This window comes from Passer domesticus, chromosome 3 (assembly GCF_036417665.1).
Source record: "Passer domesticus isolate bPasDom1 chromosome 3, bPasDom1.hap1, whole genome shotgun sequence".
Taxonomy (NCBI): domain Eukaryota; kingdom Metazoa; phylum Chordata; class Aves; order Passeriformes; family Passeridae; genus Passer; species Passer domesticus.
The window spans coordinates 101,711,784-101,735,692 of NC_087476.1; the positions used below are offsets into that span (position 1 = coordinate 101,711,784).

Here is a 23,909-nt window from a genome sequence, read left to right on the forward strand (position 1 = left end):
ATTTTTTAAGTCTATACTAAACTTTTCACTGGTTTGTTGGGAGGTAGATTTTGGGACAAAGTTCAGCTAAGGGCTCAAACCAAGACGATGAGGTAATTCATAGACATACCCACATTTCAGGATTTTATCCAAACCAAACCTGAACTCCTAACTTTTTTTTCAGTTCCCTTATGGGAGAAGTTGAGTTGAGACAGTGAGAGAGAAAAGAGATAACGAACAGAAAAAAAAGAAAAAAAAAAGGAAAAGCATTTCTATATTTTGTCTATAGAGATATTACTTCCTCTTTTTGCAGACATTTGTTGTAGATCTTGCAGATCCTAAATGAGGGCCTTTGCTATGCAACATCAGGGTCAAAAGTAGTGAAAATAATCATGGCAGCATGTGCTTGTGGAATTTCTAAGGCAAATGCACCAGTAAAGTCTTCCAAGACATTGCCTTGAATATGAAAATATTTAAAACATTAGATTGACGAATAGAAATGAATACATGATGTATCCATTTTCAGATATGAAATAACCAAATGCTGGAGGTATTATTTTCAAACTGGAGAAACTTGAAACATTTTTAGAGTTCTAAAACAGTTCCAAATGCAGTTTGTTTATATAGCCCTTGTGGTCCGTACAGAAAACCAGTTTTTTGTTTACAAAAGCAAATAAATACAATGAAAGTTACCCATTTCCTAGTATCTTGTAGATGTAAGAGAGAGTGATTTGTAAAGCACAGCTGGCTTCAGCAGGGAAAGCTGAGCTGTGAAAGCAAACTAACCATCTGAGGGAATGATGTGGGCTCAGAAAAAAAATGACGAACACTGATGAAATCCACAGGAAATCACTAATTATGGTAGTCATAAAAATAACAAACCAGAATGCTTGCCCTGTCCATTGCTGCAGCCAGGCTAATGCTGTCATGATGCTGCAATCACAGAGTCAGCTGTGCATGTGCACAGATGGGTGTGCTGCTCCACACACAGACACTGCATGCAGAGCTGCTTTCAGATGTGTTTTACACATCTTTACAACAGAGATCTTTACAAACAGAACAGGGATGCTTCAGCAATATTTGTTCAACAGAAAGTAACACCAAAGAAATGTTTACAGAAGTTTTCTTTATTTTGATAATTTTATTGATGCTGTCCTGTGTTCTGTAATAAATTGATTTTAACTAATCCATCTTCTGATTTATGAAAAAGAAGCTATTACAGCTTAGGGCAGCAAATTAAATGGCACCAACCCTATTTGATGATATAAAGCTGAGCTTCTTTACAGAGAAATATAATCATTGCCCAGTGGCTGTGGTAATACCTAATATCCATCTGGTGTTGTCCATAAACAGCTATTTTTAGGGCTGCTACTCAAAATGTGAGAAGCTTGCTGCACTTCAAATACAGCAGAGTGTGACTCCTGGCCGTGCTAAGCATCAGGAATCATGTTTATGGAGGCAAGCTCTGTGTTTACAGTGGTGGTGTGTGGGAGTCCCACTTCAGAGGAAAAAGGAAACGAAGATTGCTCAGCTATCTGGTGCAGAGCTTTGGCAAGAACATCCTCTATTCATGGAATAGCCTTCATTAAAAAGTCCCAGGGTGGTTTTTGGCATTCGAAACCAGTTAAAAGCAGAATCAACCATTAACTGCTACGTTTTTAGTTTAAAGTACTTCCAGATTTTGACAAGAAGCTGCAGGCATATTATTTATCAAATAAAATGGCGCCAGTCAGCGCAGAGAGCTGGTTACACTCTGTCAGCTGTAAAGGTCTGATGCAAAATAGGGTGCAGAAAGCGGAAAGGCTCCCCTCAGCTTCAGTGGGTTTTGGGCCAGGCCTCAGGAGCACAAGGTGAAGGAAATGAGAAATGTACGTTACAAACAGAGCTAAAAATGACAAGGCACTAATCTGCTTCTCCATCTGTGTCTTGCTGAGCCGAGGATTAGAAGCCTTTGAATTTGACAGTTTGCCTTTTCAAGGTATTTTCGGTCTGGTATATAACTTAAACTTCAGCAACTCCCTGTGGCAGTGGATATTATTTTAAGACTTGTACACAGAAGTTGAATCCAAACTCAAGAAGGAGGATTACAGGTTGTCTCTCAACAGGAGCTGTTGGGCTGAAGGGAGGTTACAGAAGCACTTTTGCCTTGCACCAGTTTTATTTGGTACTGCAGCTCACTGTTTTTCCCAAGTATCTTGCCTGCAGAAATTTGCAACTGATGCCAAGAGTGGCATCATCAACGCAGGGCAGAAAATGGGGTTTGGTGAATCAGAGTACTAGAAGCGCGGGGGGGCTGGAAGGCAGCAGGAGCCGGCCAGTGAAAAGGGCCCGGAGAACTGAGTCCTTGCACGCACACCCGCGGGGGCTCGCTGACAGCCGCTTCCAGCTCCCGGGTCAGCGCGGCCACGGCACGGAGCAGCGCGATGCTGTGACACACTAGGTCAAGCATTTCCTGCGCAGCCATGGAGGGCCTGCCCGGCCCAGGGCACATCCCCGCGGGGCCGCGCCACCCCGTCCCGCCAAGGTGAGCCGGGAGCGGCTGTCCCGGCCGGGCGGAGCGGCGAAGGAGCCGCGGCACTGCGAGGTACCGCAGGCGGCCAGGGCGGCGGCTGCCCGACCCGCGCCCGGCGCTGGCACCGCAGCCGGCGGGAGCGAGCTGGCACGGGCTTCGGCAGGGCTGGGGCGGCAGCTGCAGGGCCCCGCAGCCGGGGCCGTCCTGTCCTGTCCTGTCCTATCCCATCCTATCCCGTCCCGTCCCGCTGCAGCGGCTCGGGGCAGCGCCCGCCACGGCCAAGGAAAACTAACGGAAACTCTTTCAGGCAGCTCTGCGCGTGCGCCGCCGCGCGCGCCGAGCCCCCCCGCCCGCGCGGGGCACTTCGGGGCTCGTGGTTCGCGCAGGCCGGGCGGCCCGCGGCAGAACGCGGCGGCGGGACTACAGCTCCCGGCAGCCCCCGCGGCGCAGCCCCGTCCCGTCCCGGGCGGCTCTGGTGTGTGTGCGGGGAGCCGCGGGGCTGGAGATGCGCGAGTGGCCGCTCCGGCCCGGGGCAGCGGGGCCGCAGGTGAGCGCGGCGGGACCGGGGACGTGGCCGCCGCCGCCGCGGGCGGGAGCTGCCGCGGGGTCGCGGTGTGTGCGTGGGTGTGTGTACGGGGGTCGGGGCCGCCGCCGCGCCGGGGAAGGGCGGGGGCGGACTCCAAAAGTTCCTGCCGCGGCGGCGGGAGCGGCCGCCCAGCCCGGCTCGGGCCGTGCCCCGGGGAGCGCCCGCGGGGGGAAAGCGCCGCGGCGGCAGCTCCGCCCTGGGTGCCCCGGGGTGGGGGTGACGGGCCGAGGCCACATCATCTCCGGAGATGGTGCCGGCGGGGGCGGGTCGCGCAGCGGGGATTTAAACCGGGGAGGGACGGGCGGCTGCCAGCGCCAGCCCGGACGGGGCTGCGTGACCCGCGGCAGGCAGGACGCGTCCCGCCGCTCCCGCCCGGCGCCCGTGGCCGGGAGCTGCCGTCCCTCCCGGCGGGAACGGCCCCTGCTGGGTAAGAGCTGCGAGTGGAGCCGCCCGGAGCGGGGCTCGGCGTCCGCGTCTCGCACCGGCACGGGAGGGCGGGTTAAGGAGCGGGAGTTGGAGAAGCTGCCCGGGAAAGGCTGGGTCTGGGGCAGCGGGAGCGGGAGGGACAGCGCCTCTGGGCGAGCTGGGCTGCAGGGGAAGGAGGCAGAGGGACTCCTTCATTGCCCCTGTTCCTCTCCGCGTTGTGAGGTATATAGAGTTTTCTTGGCGTAAATAAAAACGCAGAGTTGTAGATTGCGTGTCAGTTTCAGCATGCACTGATTTGATGTTCGGAAGAACTCTATCCCCACTACAAAGTGAACAGTTTCTATGGCTTTCCTTTCATAGAATGATCCATTCTTTCCTACCAAGTAACAAAAATAAACTTTTTCAAAAGCTTGTATGCAAATACACGTGGTATCAAAAGGCTTTGTCAATGCAAATGCATCGTGCCTTTGATAAACGTAATTAGCGTTCTAATTAGGCAGTTGTGGGTGAGCTTTCACAGGGTGTTTTCTGTCTATATTAAACTTGCCTAGCAGACTCATTAATTCTTTCACATCATAAGGCTTTTCTGTTCTCTGTTATGTTGGTTAGGCATTGTCTTTTTGTAATTCAAATCAACCCCTAAGGCTTCATATTTGCTGGCTCTGGTATCTGTGAGAGGTGAGGGAGAGGAAAGCAGTATGTAAAAAACAAGAAAAAGTAATCTTCAAGTAAGCTTAAAGGCGCTGTGGAGCTGCTCTCTTGAGAAAGGTCTTTAAATGTTACTGTTGCTGTCTTTGCCCTTCCTATTTATTGCTTTCATCTGTATCGTGTTTAGCGTGTTCTTTAAGGCCAAAGTTTCTTTTCAGATGTCATTGCTACAGGTCCAACAAGTCTTCTGTATTGGAAGGCAAGAGTTTCTAGATAACTGTGCTGAAAATCCAGATGTATCCATTTGTTCTCTCTTACAGAGCCTCTGTTAGGAATTTTTTGTCACAGTACCAATAGCTTATTTTCCTTCCAAATTGCGTATCTACCTTTCAGAATGCAGTGGCAGTGGGGTTTTGACCTATTTGACTGCTAAATACCAGTCATATTGTATTATGTACAATAGTGTATTAATTGGACTGTATTAGCAATTCTCAGCCTTATTTCTGGGAAGGGACAACTTCTACTGTGTTCAATAAGATGTGGCATTTCTCTTCTGAAATTTCGTTGCAAGAGTAAAGCACTTTCTGAGTTTTTTTTTCTTTTTTTTTTTGTTGTTGTTTTTTTACATAAGGGAAGGAAAAAATATGTGAGCTTACTGATTTTGGTATCCTGTATGGATCAATGCTCCATGAAAACTGCTAGCAATATGTTGTATCTATGTATTTGGACCACTTTTGCATCCATGGAAAACTTTTCCTGTGGCAGAAGTTGCATGGGGAATCTTGAAATTATTATTTTCAAACATTTCAGCTGCTCATTGAATGTTTGAAATACTGAATCAGCATCTTGTAACAAGTATCTTAAGCCCATGCTCATGAAATTATTTATTTATTGTTGAAGGTTGCAGCAGACTTGCTTTTTTAATCAGACATATGAGTATTATTAAATGATTTCCCAAAGGAACCAACCAATGCTCAATTGTACCTCTGCATATCTTCCTATAGTTACAGTTTGTGGAAGTAATTTTTCAGTTTTCTTGAATAACAGTATTAAAATGATACCCTGAGTACTTGCTGCCACACAGAGTTTGAGTTTTTATCTTGTATTTTTTTTGACATTTCTATGCATTTAATGAATTTCCTTCCCTGCCCACCAGCTTCTCAATATAGATGTGCAGAGCAGAGTTCTACTGCTGCCTCCCCCTACCTTTTTTGTTGTTTTCCTCTTAAGTGCTAAGGGCTTTGCTTTGCTAAGCTGTTGTTAATTAGAAGTTGTAGTAACATATTGGTCAGTGCTAGATCTGATTTTTCTTGTGTATCATACAGTGGGAAAGCAGTTAAGTTTAATTTACAAGTATGAAATGCTTCTAATGTAACACATTCGAGTAGAAGGAGTTGACTATATGACTTCATGCATTTCGTGTGAAATAACAACTTTATCTTTTCCCCTACAGGCAGAGTACAATGTTTCAAAACGCTGGAGATTATCTGGGTGATGCTAGAGATTACATTTAATATGATTGTGTCTTCAGACATTCTGCTTCTCCATTTCATGAGCTAAAATATTTTATAAAAATGAAATCGGATATCTTCATTGATCTTCAAGTTCACCGTGTCCTGTGAATTCAGAGAAGACTTTCTGAAGGAGGAATAGAGTCATCACATGTGTGGACTTCTCTTGTTGCTCAAGGATACACTTTTTTTTTTCATTGTGAAAGGCTGCATGAAGATGAGTCTTCATTTGAGATATGATCTGTATAACTAGGTGAACAAGGATACTTTTAATGAATTATCAACATCTATTTCAGTCTGTTTCTCCAGCTTTTTTTTTTTTTAATAAAAAATGAAGGACAAGTATAAAATAGCAGAGCTGATGTGTTTCTGTGAGGCCTTTATGTAAGCCTCTGTGTCTGGATGTGGTGCTAAAGGACAGACAATCTGCTTTTGGTCAGCTGATTGCAACTGCAGAAAGAGAACCTTTAATTTAAAGTAACTTGCAGCTGTAATTATTTTACTCTTTGGCTTGCACCGAATGAAAGGGAAATTTAAGTTTTACTGGTCAGGAGCATTTTACTGAAGTAAGAAAGGGAAACTTATATTATCCTTGTTTTCATTTCAAACCAAGAGCTGATAACCTCTTTCACTTAGAATTTGACTACTAGGGAGATCTCGGCAGAGTAAAGCAAGTCAGATGTCAGCAAACGACTCTTCTCCCCCATCCTTACAGAAGTTTTCCCCGCCTGCCTGTCATGCTGCTGCACCACAGACCCCAACTTTGTCTTCAAGTCCCCAGTCGGGGCTCTCCAGCCGACTCTCCAATGGCAGTTTCAGTACCCAGAGCCTCACCAACTCCCGAGGCTCTATGCATGGGATCTCCTTCCTTCTACAAATTGGTCTCACTCGAGAGACTGTCACCATTGAAGCTCAGGACCTGTCCCTCTCTGCTGTTAAAGACCTCGTGTGCTCAATAGTTTACCAGAAGGTATGGTCTAATGCTACCGTGTTCTGCTGATGGCAACAGTTGTTTCTTTGCCATCAGGCTGTTTAGTAATAGCAACTGAGATATGCCAAGAGTTTGGTATGGTGACAAAGATCTGTGTTAGGTATTTGCAATTACGCAGAAAGAAATTTTGGTAACTCTCAAGGGAGAAGCTGTTAATTCAAAAGTAGTAAACTCTCCTCTTACTTTCTTACTTGTGAAATCTAGTAAAAGAAGGTGTAGTTCTAAATTTCCTGCAAGAAGGACTTTTCACAACATGGGCAGTTTTTGCCTTTCAACAATTGCCACTGGTACCTTAGGTTTTTACTAGCTTATGCTTACTGCTGTTGAGGAATATTCTGGGATCTGTATGGCCAGCCACAGTGACAGGACCAGTTGTGGCTACAGAAATGCATTGCAGGGCCACAGACTTGTTACTAGCTGTTCCTCTTGTTTCTAGTCAATAACTAAAGATCCCACCAAACAGCTAATAATGTCCTAGTAGTGTTTTCAGTATACTGAATACATGTGTTACTCCTATATATGTCAGTGTAGTTTCTGTTAGGAGAGAGTTGACCGAGAAATAAAAGAACCCTAGCACACTTTTCTCTTGTGTCTTGGCTACTCTGTTGCAAATGCTGCCTATCTAGGAAGGAAGTAACACTGATTGTGCTGGTTCTGCATCCAGATTTTATCTTCAGGTTAGGAAGGTTAGATCCCAGGAAGCAGCCTGAAAGAAGTTAACAGTATTTCATAAAGTAAGAAATTGCTATCTTCCATCAAGATCAAGGAATTATCCCCATGTCTTTCATTGTTGTGATAATTGTGATATTTATCATTGGTCAGTTTTATTATATAATTCTTGTTCACCTAATAGCCTGAAAAAACATAAGTGTTATATGCTATTTGCATATGCTTGTGTATCTTTTTTCCCCATCTCATAACTTACTGCATATTTTTCATATAATATATTTAATATCTTTTGTATTTTTGCAAACTAGTTGTCAAACAAACCACTTTCATAATAATGTCCATAATATAATTCAACATGTTAGTTCCTTTCTGAAGAGATGAGTTATTTGGGTCAACTTTTTCTTTTCATGTACCATGCATGTTAGGTATATCTTTATGCAGCCATTTTAGGGCCTGCTTTTTCTTTCTATGTGAGCTCCTTCTCTACATCTGCATATTTCCTGTCTTCTATCATAAAGAAAGATGAAAACGTACATTCACTCTTATTTTTCTTTTTTCCTTTCTGCTTTTTGGCAGGCTCAGCTAAAAGTTTAACATGAAGTCTTCTTATAGCTCAAAGTTCTTACATGCTAAGCCTAATCTACTGCAAAACTGATGAGGATTTCATGATCAGTTTTCCTTTTTGTCTGGCTTTGCTGCAGTTTCTGCTCTCCTGCAGCTGGCACTACCAGAAGGTGACTGCTCAGTGAAAACATGTTGCAGGCAGCAAACTGATCAGGAAACAACCTCATGTGTGGTGGATTCATCTTTCATAAGTAGTTTTGCAGCTAGTGCACGAGTGGCAGTATTCTCCCTGTACTCTCTATTTGACAGCAGTATGTCCTGCCTTGACTTTTTCTCTCTTAGATCTGGTGACTGTTGCAAGACTGTTGAGTGTTCTAGGGTTGGTGGATACCTAATGTGAAAATTGCTAACTGCGTTCTTGTCGGTAATCATGCAAATGGTTGCTCTTTTTCCAGCTGAAAGTTTTGAAGCTGCTGGGTATCTGTTGAGATTCAAGAGTGTTAAAGCATTCCTTTTCTCTGGTATTCCACAGCCTGCTTAAACTGTCTTGTCTTGACTGCAGGATAATGTGTGGTTTGTTGTGATAGTTCTCTACTTAACAGTATCTACTTACTGTTGCATTTCTTTAATGAATTACATTTTCTTTTTTTTACTTGGAATAATAATTGATAGCTTTTTTTCTTATTTGAGTGTTATCTTTACTAGAGTTAAACAGATGTTTCCTTACTTAACAGTCACAATTCAGGTTTGTATTCCTCTACGTAATCTGGAACAAAATAAAACTCTTGAGTCCTTCTTTCCTTACTTGGGAGCTTGAACCACCTGCCTTACTGTATTTGAGGCTACAATTACAGTATCAAAAATAGTGGTTAGTGCTCTGCTTTTCTGTGTTTCCTGCTTCAGACACTGGTGTTCAGTGTAGCTTGTTCAGGTTTTGCAGAAGGGTAATTAGAAGCAGCATCAGCAGAACTGAAACTAAAGAAGCATGTGTCTGCAAAGGGAGTGAGATGAGTAATGCAAATATTTGGTGTGTCTCTTAGCTCTCATACAGATGTTCTAAACATCAGGAGATGTTTTTTCTTTTTAAGTGTTTTTCTTCAATTTTTTTCAAGTATAAAGTTAAGTTTTGGGGTTACTGTGTTAAGGTTGTTGTGTACTGTAATGGTTAATAGAAGTCCGCAGAAAATCCAAACTTTTGACTTTATAGGGATGCTTAAAAAGAATTCTTGCTTATGGTCTCCAATGGATTCATGGTCTTCTCTGTTCATTCCTTATCTAGGTTGCTGTGTATTAAAGTATCAAACATACAGTTCTCAGGGGCAGTCTGAAGAGGAGCATGAGCTGGGCACATATGGCTGCTGGAGCAGAGGGACAAAGTTTAGAAGCAGAGAAACTTGTAGCAGGTAGACAGTGTGTGTCCTTGCACAATAGTCAGATATCACAGAGGCAAGTTCTTAATCCTGTTTTGTGTTGGAATACTGTCTCTTCATTCCTCAAATGAAGTAGAACAAAGGGATTACTGACTTAAAACTAGAAACTTGCATGTGGTGATGTTCCACTGCCTGCAAACTGAGTTATGTTGGACAGCATGCTCTAAATGCTGTATTCTAGTTTACCTAATTTTATTCTGATTAGAGCTATAAATGAGAAACATTTGATTACTGTAGCTAAAAGTTTAACTTGAGCTATTACTTATATAGTATCAGTACCTGCAAGATTTGTTGTAACTTTTTCAGTAAATTTATGAGTCTTTACTTTCATGTTTCTGCAACTTCTCTGTCTTTTTTGGTCCACAGACCTGTCCTTCATTGTTTTCACTTTCAGTCATACTCAGCGTTCTCCTCTGTAAATTTCCTCTGATGTCTTTATTATGTTTTGCTCTGAAACAGACCAACTGCTCCTCTACGTTAGAATGTTTCCCTGAAATTCTCATGATCCTTTAACTGTTGCATTCTTTTTGAGTACTGAGACTTTACTCATGCAATCTGTTTCTTACTCTTCCTGCCTAGTTTTTCTAGAGCAGTTTGTTTGACTGAACCCACTGAAAGTCACCATTTAACAAAATCAAAGGGGTATTTCTTATGTCTTGCTGATTAGATTCTGCTTCTGTATTTTCATTGCATTACAAGGAATCATATTGCAATCCATCCATATTACAGATGGATCTCTGCAACACTTGCAGTAACAACTTGAGCATAATAAATAAGTAACAGAGCTGCAACCAGTGTTCTGGGTTTTTCTCCAGGTTAAGCTTGTGATATTTCATGGTGTTTGGGTTTGAAAGGTTCAAAAATAAATGCAAATCATCTCTTCTGTTCAGATGTGCTCAAATCTATTTTCCTCCTACTGCTCTGCCTTCTTGACTTGTCAACTCTTTTCTTCATATTAGTTAAGTAATGTAGAGACTTCGCAAGAGTTGAGGCATGAGAAGCAAACCTGCTTGTGGGAAGGTGGGAGCTGGGGAGTTACTGGTGGTACAGAGGTGTTACCTGGTGGGCAGATTAGCACTTCCAGCATGGTAATAGGTTTGTATGCTGGAAAACCTAGCCAAGCAGTAGTCCAAGTATGTCTGTACTGAGGCATCTGGTGAGGGAAAGATCTCCTGCAACATGTTTGAAGCTAATAGTCTGTGTGATAATGTGATTTGGCACATGATTTTAAAGAGTGGGAGTGAATAGCTTGGGTAGGGATGCAGGATAATAGAATGGATGACTTCAGTGAACGGAGAGACTTTCCAATGGTGTTTTGGACCATTAGACTTTGGAATTAACTTTCAGTGGTTTGAAGCATTTGTTTTGAGTTATGACGGGTCATGAGATATTGGACCTTGAAACAATATCCGCCTACACTTTTCCCTAGTGTGAATTTTTGGCGACTAGTCCAGAACTTTGTAAAGTAACTCCTGGAACTTGAAGTAAAGGGATTTTTCAGTTACTGCCAAGATAGAAAGACGCCTCACTTGTGTTTCGCTCAGAGTACTGACTGCTGTATGTTGGTTGAGTTCTTCTGGATAAAAAAGGCAATGTAATGCACTTTCAATTAAAGCTAGCTATGCTGTAATACTTACAGTATGAGCATGCTAGATAACACAAATGATTTTTCCTCAGCACAAATAACACAACTTTTGCGCTAGTTGTGTTATTTGTGCTAGTACCACCCAAGTATTAACAATTACATATATTCTTGATACAAGTTGGTGAAGTTGTACTAGACATTAATTTTGGCACAGTCTAGTGGATATGTAGACTTCCCACAAGTGATTTCCTGTCACTAGATGCTCTTTTGGAACTGTTAAGACTGGGAACAGTCATGTTTTTGCTTTTAGGAAACTTAGTAATACTGGGATTAGCAGTTTATATGTTCTGAGTAACTGTGCAGATACATTAGGCTTTTATGCAGGAAAATAATAGCTGTATAATCCGGTAAGATAAAACAGGCTTTAAAAATTCTGCTTTGAGTTTTGTTTTCAAGTTTACATTATGAGCTGTTAACACTTCAAAGGAGCTGGATAATGTTCTTCCTTAACAGCTTCGTGTAACTGAGCATAAGGAAAGCTATAAAAGCTGTACTTTGCTGCAGTACAAGGGAGAAGAATTTGGTAGTGTACAACTTGAATGTAGTTCAACTATTGAACATAGTTTAAGCTTTGCGTAAAAATTCTGTTAAAAGATACCACTTGAAATAAAACCCCTGTTAATCGATGAGGTTATTGTTGGCCAGCAGTCTGCACACAGCCTTCTGGCCAAGGTGCTAGCTAGGAATGCAGTATTCCCGAATGGACTGGGGAGCGGAAGAGAGAGCAGGGCGCCACATGCCTGTGAGGAGCCAAGCCGCTTGGTTGGAGCTGATTGCTCCCTGCATCGAGGCCCGGCCGAGTGCCTTAGACAGGGCTCTGCTGGGCCACCTGCAGCTCATCAGAGCCGGCCCTGGGGAGGGCAGCCAGCCAGCGCTTCCATGCCTTGGGTGCACGGGCTGGAGTGGGGGCAGAGAGAGGAGTCCGAGCCAGAGTGTGTGGAAAGGAGTTGGGAGGCAGGCAGGCATCTTCCTGGTAGGGTCTGTTCTTTTGTAACTGGGAATTTTTTTTTGGTGGGGGTGGGGGGGGGAAGTGGGGAAGTGTTCAAGGAAAGAGCAGGATGATTCATCTAACTTGAAACATTTTATTAGGTATGATTGAATTTGGAGGCTGCTGTAGCTCTGTCCTTACATGCAGCTACGGACAGCAAGACTGACCATGTATTCCTGATAGACACTAGCATTTGGATACAGGTGTGCAACACATACATGTATATGCACAGATCCAAACAGATCAACAATATGTCTGTCTGTCAGCACTCATGTAAGCACAAACAGCACCAGTGGTCCCGTGCTGTATCAGGCTCTGGTGGTTCAGGATGGAGGTCTGGTAGTGGGGAAAAAACGTACAGACACATACTCACCCACCAGTAAAAAAATAGCAACAAAAATGTGGGTGTCTCCAGCAGCTGGCTTCAAGCACTATTTGCTACTTCAGTAGCAGCTGCTGGATCTTGGTCTTTTCAGTTGCTGACACCTGGATATTCAAGCTCTTGATTTCATTTACTCTGATCTCTCCAGTTGCTGAGATTACAGGGTCCTCTTGCTCTGATTGCTGGCAGTCAGACCCCCCCCATACATACACATGGGCTCAGAATGAGAGAAAATCATTCAGTAAAATAGCTAGAAATTGAATTTAATGAGAATAGAGGATGGGTGGAGCTGATGATGCACGGGGCATGATCAGACAATTGTTCTGACCAACCCCTGTTTACAGGTGACCAGCCTCTTTTATCTTCTTATCCCTCCATTTTTTTCCCACGTTTATTCCTCCCTGAATCACCTCTTTCCTTGTCTTTGTTGCCTTCCGTAAACATTCCGTAGATATTGTACAATCCTAATTTCCCAGCATTTTATAATCTGTACCATACCATTAGACTGCAACCCCTCTCAGGCCAAAAGGTGTTCTAATGTTGTCTTACCTGATCAGTGTATGTGTGGAAACAGGTTCTGAGGATGTCTTGTGAAGGCCAGGGTATCTTTTCCCTTGAGTTCTTTATTTGGGTTCCTACCTGCCCTTCTTTCTCTGTGCTTCCCTGGGTTGTGGAGATGGACCTTTGGAGGCCTGATGGCTCCTGTGAAGGGCCTGGGGGGTCTTGGGCAGGGTGTTGGTGCACTGCCCCCACCTGCACTTTTCCTCTCTGCTGCTTTGTGGATGTGCAGACAAGCACCTCACAAGCAGGACAGGTAAAGGAGCTGCTGCAAGGTTCCTCAGCTACTGCCTGTCCCTCTTATGGATTCAGGAAAATCTTCTAGCAACTGAAGCTCTCCATAGTAATGAACAGGCTGGGTCTCTTCTCATCCTTGTAGCTTTTGGAATTATTTCAGAAATGGAGATCAGGCATGCACAATGCCTAGAAAAATGTGTCCTGTCTTGTCACATACTGTAGAAACTGTATACAGAGTCTGTGTTTAGTGGGAGGGTGCTTGTACTCCATACTAGTATAGATTATTCCCTTGTTAGTCGTGAGCTTGTGATTCTGCATCTTAGTCTAGAAGGCATTGATAAAGCTCAAGTTTGGAAGTGGAAGAAATACCTTTTGAGAAGGTTAAACGTTAGAGTTACAAAACAGACAATCTTGCACTGTCACTTCTTTTATGTGTATGTATATTTGTGTTGGAAGAACAGGGCAGTAAAGCATATCATGACAATATGAGAAACATTCAAGATACACAGCTTAAAAGGTCAATTTAATTAATGGAGAACCAAATAAGGGTGTTGATATCAACAGTTCTAACAATCTGTAATAGATGATTTTGCTTTTTTCATAATATTTCTACTCCATAGAAATTAATTTTGCCTTTGTCTGGAATTTATCTGTAAACCAAAATCTTAGTTATAGGTACAAACTTTGGATTAATGTTGAGGCTGCTTTCTAAGGGATGTAATGTCTCATATTTTTCATGATTTCACTTGCTGTCACAAAGAGGACTTCAGTGTTCATCTGTAACTTTAGTTTATTTTGCCAGCTAGTATCTTTTAGTAATGAAAATTAGTGTAGGATATTTAAAACATTTTAATAAATCCAAGATTTGTACACAGGAATGGGTAAATGGTGCATAGGCAGAATATATTTTGTTATAGCAATTAAGATAAGTGCTGCTTGGCAGGTGATTATGTGACCTCTGGTTACTGAAGTGGGGGATTATATGTAGGGATGTTCTGGCAGCTGCATGATAGGGTTTTGGTCTCAAAGAGTGAAAAAAAATAAAAGAGAAAGACATATCTTTATCAAAAGAAGGAGACTCGAACCTGTGAAATGTCTTAGAGGCTTCCTTCAAATCTGTGGTTCGTAGGTGGTTCTGTGAACTTAATATGAAGAGACAATATATAGTTGTCTCTTCTATACAGAGATAGTTCACGTGATTCCCTGAGTCATGAGTTGTCCCTCCTGGGAGCTGAAATTAATATTGGTGTTATTAAAAAGTGTCATGTGTATCTGCAGGCAGATATCTACTGTTGTAATGTTGATTTTCTATCCCTTTTGTTAGATTAAATTTTTCAGCAGTATAATGCAATTTAACAGAAGTTAACAGTGAATCAAGGAATAAACCTCACAGCACTTATTAAAATAATGTTAATATATCTTGTTTTCATGTCAATCAAGGCACAGTGGGATTTTGGGTTAGAGCTTAAAGTAAGTTTATGATGTGGTTTCAGTTATGAAGAAATGTCAGTTCCCTTGGAAGAATTACTAGTGGCTGTGTCATTGTGTGTTCACAATATAAAGTCAAGTCCCATGCACACTTGCAGAGATACTGAGATACATATTTGGGCAGCACAGCTAATTCCTAAGCTTTATATCTTCTTTTGTATTACAGATGATCTTTGAGCAATTGGAAAAATGTAATTTTCAGAATATTCTTGCATATTTGCTATTTTACGCAGGAAATCTGAGAGTGATTTGAGAGACAGAGGGAGCAGCTGGCTGCTTTGGCATTGGCCCAATAGATCAGCTTCTTGCTGAGGACTGGATACCTATGTGTCAGTATAAATTTGTCAGCTCTGTCTTTTGCTTTTGCAAGGGTTAAACTGTACAAATTCTGCCTCTCTTTGTGGCTGTCCAAGGTACATAGAGTGCTTTCTGGAGCATGGACTTCTTCAGTATTGTGTCATGTAATTATGTAGTGTGTACACACCAAAACAGAAGATCAACTTGATATTTCAGATGAAATTGCTGCTGTAAAGAGGATATTATTTTTTCTCTGAATGAGAGTAGTGTGTGAAAAGAATGGGCACAATGGATACGATACCTTCATTATGTTTTTGATTTGGTAGAACAAATCCTTGATGATTTTAGTTAAGAGCAATTAATATACCACAAGCTTCATGCAGTTGACTGGGTGACATTTAAATTACTAACTTGTTGCCTCATTAAATAAAAGTTTCTTCTGAGCTTGTTCATATTTTTTTCCCACACTTTTCCTGTTTTGTTCTATTTATGTGTTCCCACCTCAAGTTTGAATTCTGGTTTAAACCAAAAGGTCAAAGGAGCTGCTTGAATGCTCCTTATTTCTCTTCAGAGTCCATTCCTGCTCTTTTCCCCCATGAACTGTTTACTTTTAAGCTTTTCATTTTAAGAATTTTTCATTTAAAAAAGTTTTACGCATACTTGACAGTGTTTTGAAGAGTAGGGAAAATAAAAAATGAGAAAGCTTTTTTCAGTGATGCATCATGGAAAAGTGGCATGTGATTTAGTGTATCTGTTTCCTGTACAGATTTTTTTTTTTCTGTCCTTGTGGGGATTTGAGTTTCTCTTTTCACGGAATCACAGAAAATGGGTAATGTTGGAAGGGATCACTGGAGGTCATAGAGTCCAACTTGCCTGCTGAAGCAGCATCCTCTGGAGCATGTTACTCAGGATTTCTCATGTCTGTAGATCTAAACTGCTGTAGAACAGTGGTGTGGAACTTCTTCACTGGCTTACTCCTCAGTAAAAGTGTAGCAGGTGCTGCTGGAGTGTCTTGAGCTAAATAGCTGCCTGACCAGAATACCTGTGAAATGAGGATTATAGGTGGTGGTATCCAAGTTGGAGGCCTGCATTGGCTTCTTTGTGCCAGACTGATTATGCACGTCTGAGAGATTAAAAACCCAAAGAAATGAAAACTTTAACACTTCCTTTTTTCTGGTTAAAAAAAAAAGAATTTTTCACAAAATGCTTTGTTTCCTCAAAAATAAGCAGATTAATTTTGTTATAATGAAACATTTACAACTCTTGAGTTCTGTAGCTGTTACTAAAAACATTGATGTATAGCGTTATCACAGAGCATGTATTAATTTAGAGTTTGATTTCTGTTGCAGTTCCCAGAGTGTGGTTTCTTTGGCATGTATGACAAAATTCTCCTGTTCCGCCATGACCTGAACTCAGATAATATTTTGCAACGAATTACATCAGCAGAAGAGATACATGAGGGAGATCTTGTTGAGGTTGTACTCTCTGGTAGGTATTATTGTAACAGTGGCACAACTCTTTGTTCAGTAGAGTAAAATAAAATAGGTCTTCCTGGAGCATTATTTTCATGCCTGCCTTGAGCTTTTTCACTTTGGGCAATATACTTTGGGGTAGAGGTTTCTAAGAAAGTCCAAGTGTCACTGATGCTTCAGTACTCAGTTTTGTTATTTTTTTCATTGTTCTGTTTTAATCTTTTTCGGGTTTCTTATTAAAAATAAATCTGAATTATACAAATGAGAATTTTTAAGTATAATAATAGCAGTTTTTAATTTTTATAATTGTTTATGGTGAAATGCAGGTAGGATTCAGAATTTGTTCTTCCAGCTGTTGTGGGTTTTCTTTTGCTTATATCTGTCTTTTTGTTCTGTAGCTTTTACTTTTGATGGCTTATGCTGTCATAAGGCTTTATATATACGTTGTTGCTGAATCATACCTGTAGAAACAGACTCTTATGGGTTATTGTAGTCCTTAAAAATGGTTTCTTTACACAATATAGTCCTTAGAGTGGTGGCTGTTAACCAATAACAAGGACAGAATAACCCCAGCCCTGATTGTTATTGTATATGTTTGATCAATACTTCATCAAGTTCAATCAAAAGTCAGCTGTAGTTAAACTACAAATAAAAGCTGGACTAGTGTTGAGCAGTTTTTTAAGTCTTTGAGGATAAAGTGACAAACTGAGACTGTATATTAGGAGGAGAGACCTCTTGACTGTAATGAGCTTAGATTTGTAAACTTGGTCAATAAATTATGAATTTGATAGCTGTAAGGCTGAATCCTTGGCCACATTTCAGGGCATGTCTAAGATGTTCAGTAATTGATCATCTTATTTTGAGCTTTTCATTGCTTCTGGTGAATAGCATATTTGGAAAATTTGTTGTGTGACTCTTGGCAATCTCTGACAGTTTCCTTACAGACAGACAGACCACCCAAAACTGAGGCATTTTGAAGACATGTAAATCTCTTTCAGTAGGATTTTAAAAATAAGAATCTGAATAGGGAGTGTTAGTATGTATCTGATCAGAAACAACAGCCATCAGGGCAAGGCAATCTTGATGTAAAATACGTTTTTTTTTTTGTTTTTTGTTTTTTTTTCCTTTTCCTCAAAGAGACAGGACAAAAAAAAAATTGAAATAAATTGAAATATATCTACTCTTATTTAAGGAAAATAATATTTCAGTGTTCTGTGGAAACTATCCACAGTTCTGTTTTGATACACTGAGTTTAATCTAATAAGCTTTTACTGCAAAAGTCCTTTAGAAGATAAAAATCTATATTTTAGAACTGTCTTCTTTCGAAAATTTTGTAGGTTACAGAACAGCTTTAAAATTAAGTTGCTCTTTAAAACATTTACTGTTGCTTTTAGCAAAGCTTGTTGTACCTGCCTTCAGTTAGTGAGGTTTTCAACAGAGTGATTCATACTGTTGATTAGTTGGGACCATTGGCCTACAGAGTTCAATGGATATTTTTCCTCAATAAAAATGTTTATAGAGAAGAAGTATGTAGTCTCCTAGATGCATATTTAAATGACATACAGTAAATTGCTGATTTCTAAATATCTTGTCAGCATTCTTTAAATTAGCCTTTTTTAAAGCATGTTCTTTCCATAAATCCTTGTTGATCCTGTGGCAAGAGTTATAACTTACTGCAATTTTTTAAAAGCTTTGGCTACAGTTGAAGATTTCCAGATTCGCCCTCATGCACTTTATGTGCATTCCTACAAGGCTCCTACTTTTTGTGACTACTGCGGAGAGATGCTTTGGGGTTTGGTACGACAAGGATTGAAATGTGAGGGTAAGTCAGTCTATGATATTTAGTGTATTTGTGCGTGTGTGTATATATATAAGATGAGGAAGAAGTTCTTGTATAATGTTTGGTATGTTAGCAAGTGAAAAATACAGTATTTCCTAGCTGGAAGGGTTTGTGCATTGGAAAACTGAGGTTCTGATCTTGGCATTAATGCAAACTTGGGCTAATGACTTAAGAAGTGGTGTTGTTTCCCACTTTGGAAAAAATAGCTAGTTACAACCTTGTGTTCTTCGCACAAGGAACATAATTTGGAGAGACTCCCAAAGGGGAATCCCTTTCCTTATGGCTTTCATCCAGCTGGCTGTGGAGCACTCTGCAGCCTGCTGTCAGGTACTAATGCTGCCTTCTCATTGAATTCTTTTTGGTTCTTGTGCTCCAAAGTGAGGGAGTGATGAAAGCCTCCTGGTGGTGGGAGATCAGCTGCTTCCAAGTGTTAAACCTTGTTACTAGAACTGGGCTTACTGGAGAAAAAGCTGGTTTTGTGAATCGCATCAAGAATGCTAAAATCAAAGAATTTGACACAACAGTGTATTTCTGCCTTTACCATTTTCCTGGGTCAAATTATAAAAACTGCTTTATCAAAATACTAGTACTGCTTTTGTTACTTTGAATGTTGGGAGGTTTTTTGAATAAACAAACTCCTCTTCCAGGTTGTGGGTTAAACTACCATAAGCGATGTGCCTTCAAGATTCCAAACAACTGCAGTGGCGTGAGGAAGAGGCGCCTGTCTAACGTGTCTTTACCAGGAGCAGGGCTTTCCGTTCCAAGACCAGCACAAGCTGAACACACATCCTCTGCCTCTGAAGAGGTATGTAATGGGAAAGGCGAAACAATTTCTGTTTTCAATTCTTTAACCTCTGGAGAACTAGGTAGTGTTTTTAGTGACTCATGATGAGTATGTGGGAGTCAAGCTTAACCATTTTGGTCAGTTTTAGTGAATTTTAAAATATGGTGATTCTTAGACTTTGACACTTACTGCTTATTATTACTGTGAGAGATGCAACAGGAAATAAATAATAAGTTTTATATATAATTTTGTTATTAGCCTTTCACTCATGGTTATATCAAACTCTGAGAACTTTGACTTCAGGATGATAAAACATCTTGCCTTCTTAGTAATACAGAATAGTTCTGTAATTATTGTATCGGCATAGATTAGGTACTTGGCCAAAGCAGTACAAATTGTAAGCTTTAATACTGGGGAAGAGTGTTCCCGATCTGCTGTTAAGCTTTTCACAGAGTTAATCCAAAAAAAACTGAAACCCCATCGAGGAGGGTGCAGGGGATGAAAGGCTTAGAGTAAAAACAGACATCTGTAGTGGTTCCTTGTTGTGATGATTGCTGAGAGGTTCTCAATTACATAACAAATATCAATTATCAACTATATCCCAACTATATTGGGATCATAAGGCAGGACAGGCAGGGATTAGATCAATTTGTTTGTGCCTTAGGCTTTTATAATAATCTGGTATTTTACACTATAACTATTCTTACCACAATTTAAAATACAAATCATATAGTCTCATTCCAGAACATGATTTTTGTAGCTAGGGGCTATAAAAGCTTAGTCTTGAGTAATGAAAAATATTTATTTTGATGTTTATGACTACTGGTAAGATTTATTCAGTGAACATAGAATTGTAAGCATTTATCACAGAATTTTACTTCATGATTTCTATGTGCATGTTTAGTACTTTTTTGATACCTCTTCATTTACTCAATGCCTCTTCTGTTTTAATTACTGAAGTTTTTGTTTTAATTTCAAGTAATTTTTTCAAGGGGGTTGCTATGACTTTTCAAAGCAGTCATGGCAGTAGAATTGTTCTGGTGCAAATTATGTATTCCTTCTTTATTCCAGCGTTGCTGCCCAGAACCTAGTAAGAGGATTCCCTCTTGGAGTGGCCGCCCCATCTGGATGGATAAGATGGTGCTTTGCAGAGTGAAGGTCCCACACACCTTTGCTGTCCACTCTTACACTCGTCCCACCATCTGCCAGTATTGCAAACGGCTGCTTAAGGGCCTTTTTCGCCAAGGAATGCAGTGTAAAGGTAAACGTTTAATTTTCTGCTGTAGCAGTCAATTTCAGTAAAGGTCTTGTATTTAAAACTGATTGCAACTTAGGTGGCTGTATACTGCAAAACAAGGGACATGTAAGTTTTGAAAAATTACATAATTTTTAGAAGATCACAACAGTCCTCATTTTCATTGTAGTAAGCTGTGCATTGAAAAATAAGATTTAATTGTGTGGATTGAAAACACTGTAATTCTAAAAGGATAATTATGAATTAATAAAAATGGGAAATGCTTCCTTTTGTTCAATATCTGTATTCTAGACTGACCACTAAGGAATCTGTGAGTTTTCACTGTATTGTTCTAGTACAGGATACTGATTATGACCTTTTGGAGGGAGGTGCCTGTGCTGAACTTGCATGGTTTTTGTGTAGCATATGTTAACATGCACGGCTTCAGTTCTCAGGCTCTTCCATGTGGTTCCTAGGGCATAACTAACATGATCTCCTTCTGGATTTTTATTACTGGTTAGTGCAGATCTGTTGGCATTTTTGCAGGAAACAAAAGTCTAGTGATGAATAATAAAAATTAATATGGAAAGGAGTTTCCATTTCTCTCATGTGAGTTTGTCAAACAGGAGTACTGAAGGTCAGCTTTTGGAGAGAGGTCACTTAATATATTTTCAGTTTGCTTTATTAGAGGAGAGAAAAAATTATAAGCTTGCAGCTGTGTTAACCTTTTTTTTTGACTAGTAATACTACTGCCTCATGTGAGTAAGGAAGTAGTTTTATCTTTAATTTCTGTTATTTGCTGTCTCTGTAGTCTGTTTGAAGTCTGCATGCTGACCTGGTTTTGATATTTTTTCCAGTCAGTGTGTCTCTTGGATACACATGATAGATAAATAATGAAGCCTGAAAAAGATGCCTTGTGGTTTTAACATATATGGCCAGATGCTGCTGACCATATACAATTGCTATGACTGTATCCAGCTGAACAAATGAGGCAACCACATCAGTTTCAGGGAATTGAATGGCACTGGATAAAAAATATATTACTTATATGTATGTTGTAAGCATTTATGCATGGAAAACAAGCCTAGAGAAATGCCGTGTATATGTACAGGACAGAAATAAGTGTCTTAATGGGCCTCTATTAATGCAGTAAGATTTTGATATCAAGTAGTTAAAATATTTTCACTGACTTTTCCTACAGATTCTTAAGGTTTCTCACTGACTTTCTTGTGCACATTAACAAAGCTTGGGATCTTTTAGTTTTATGTTTCTGACTACCCATAGGAGTCCTGGATTTCTTGATTTAATTCAGGTTGCTCTTTGGGCTCTGAGGATGATGTTTGAGATGCTAAGGCTGTATTTGTAGTAATAAATTAAATGTGCCCAGAAACATTCCTGGACACTGAGGTCAGCTGGGACACAATGACCCGTGTTCATGAACAAATTTTCTTAGCATCCCAGCCTGGGTGGCTCTATGCAGACTGCCTGGAGCAATTTCATAGGATGCTCTGGTTTATGAGCTAGACCTTGGAACTGTTTGAGATTATGTTAATGCTGTGGGCCAAAAGCATGCTAGGGGATGTTTGTAGCTGTTTATTAGACTAGAGAATTGCATTGCAGTATCCAGGAATGTTTCTGAATATAGTTTAATTTTTTTAGGATAGATTCAGTCTTCTAGTTTCATGACAGGATTTGAAATGTCTCTGTTTCTTCCAGCCTTCTTTAAAGTAGTGAAGTAATTGTATTTCATAATATGGACTGAAGTCATGGCTGTAAAATACTTTTAATGGGTCTCCTAGGATGCATCTTTTTAGGCACTCGGAAGCTGAGCAATATTGTATTCTGCTCCAAAATTTGGCTCCTCTGCTACTAAAAATGGAGAGATAATGGTTTTTCTCTTGTCTGGGCTTAAAAGAAAAACACATTTAGCTTATTTTGGATAGCAAAAAGAGGTAAAATTATCAATATGAAAACAATTTTGGGGGAAGTAGGGAGTTTTTAAATTCATGGTGTTGATGGAGTTGAAAATCACAGGGATGCGACTAATAAAGGAAATTCCTGTTCATACCAGTAATGTTGTATGCTGGACTTTGTTCAGTAGGCTGCATCTGATACCTCGGGTGCAGAAATGGCACACATCCAGGTGAGAGTCCATCTCCATCTCGGGCCAAATCTGGACATAATGCTATTCTGTCTGCCTGGTGTCAGCAAGAAATGGAGCAAACCTGTAACCTGAATGAGAGGGGAACTGGACTTCAGGATTTACTGTAGAACATATTTGTTCAGATGTAGTTGTGTGATCATAGATTTTGTGTGATCAGACCTCTGATGTCTGCAAGTCTTAGTTGGCTGGTGGGCAAAAGTGTTAGAGATGAGACAGTTAAATCATATAGCAATGGAAAAAAGGATGTGGAACAAATGAAAGAATGGGAGAAATTACATAATGAGAGAAAAAATAGCTGCAGAAGAAGCTACAGAAGTAGAAATCATATTGTACTGGAAGAGGAAGTACGGACATAATAAATAGTGGTGGGACAAATCAACATGTGACATAAGGACAAGATTGCTAATTTCCTCCTGGAGGTGACCTCATTGGTGCTGTCTTCAATTACATTCAAATGTATGAATATGAACTGAGTTAATGTTGGAAGAAGTGAATGATAAATGTTAGTAGTCTGGGTGGGAGTGATGTTCTGATACCATGGGCTCATTTATCTGCTCTTTTAGATTGCAGATTCAACTGTCACAAACGCTGTGCACCCAAAGTACCTCGAGACTGTCTTGGAGAGGTTATTTTCAATGGAGGTAAGATGAGAAACATGCTTTCAAATAGTGAGAGATCTTTTGAGGCTGAATAAGATGCATTAGTATTTAGTTTCCTCATCTCTGAATATTTGACATATTTTTATTTATCTTGCCAGTTTTTTCAGTTAAAATGAAAAATATTCACTGTAAATCTTATACTCTGGTGACTTAAATTTTACTTAATCAGTCTTGACAAGTTTTTTGCTTTGCTTGGGATTGCTTAATGGAAATGAAAAATCTAGAAGCCACCCCAGTCTACAAAATTTGAAGATCTGTTGTGATTGGTCTACTCATTGTTCACCATGAAATACATACTTTAAAATGTTAATATCTGAAGACACATACCATTTTTATAACTTTCATTTATCTTACTGGCCAGAGTTAGCTGAGGTGTTTGAGATAAAACAGAAAGGAGAAAAACCCCAAGCCAAACCAAAAGAAAGAATTGCACTCTAATTTCTGGAAACCTCAGTGAAGTAGGACTGCTTTCTGAATAGACCTTGCAGAATTGAAGGAGGAACGCGCAGAACACTTTGTGGAAGAAGGTTTAGAGTATTTTTGTAAGTTTTAAACCAGTGTTAAACTGCTGAAGTGTGGGGTAGATGAGCAGATAGGGATTAAAAACTGATTGAAGGGGGAGCCTAGAGAGTGATTATCAATGGCAAATAACTCATGGTGTACCCCAGGGGTCAACAAAGGGTCCCATCTTGTTCAACATCTTCATTAATGATCTTGATGGGGCAGAGTGTACCCTCAGCAGGTTTGCAGGTGACTGGGAGGACTGGCTGATATGACAGAGGGTTTGTGCTGCTATCCTGAGGGACTTCAACAGACTGGAGAAATGAACTCCGGGGGTTGTTGGA

At 40.5% G+C, this 23,909-nt stretch overlaps 1 protein-coding gene across 4 annotated transcripts in view; it reads left to right on the forward strand.

The window, feature by feature from the left end:
- The window catches only part of PRKD3 (protein kinase D3), a 45,231-nt gene that overhangs the window by 371 nt on the left and 20,951 nt on the right, over positions 1–23,909 (forward strand). Inside the window, exons 1-7 of one of the 4 annotated variants that reach the window (XM_064414748.1) lie at positions 2,907–3,038; positions 5,605–6,632; positions 16,261–16,399; positions 18,074–18,205; positions 18,871–19,028; positions 20,079–20,268; positions 22,969–23,046. In XM_064414748.1, the coding sequence (XP_064270818.1) occupies positions 6,342–6,632; positions 16,261–16,399; positions 18,074–18,205; positions 18,871–19,028; positions 20,079–20,268; positions 22,969–23,046 (988 nt within the window). In that variant the 5' untranslated portion in view covers positions 2,907–3,038; positions 5,605–6,341. Of the gene's footprint in view, positions 1–2,906; positions 3,039–3,485; positions 3,505–5,604; positions 6,633–9,167; positions 9,290–16,260; positions 16,400–18,073; positions 18,206–18,870; positions 19,029–20,078; positions 20,269–22,968; positions 23,047–23,909 lie in introns of those variants that run through there. The other 3 variants (XM_064414750.1, XM_064414749.1, XM_064414751.1) reach the window with 3 other exon arrangements.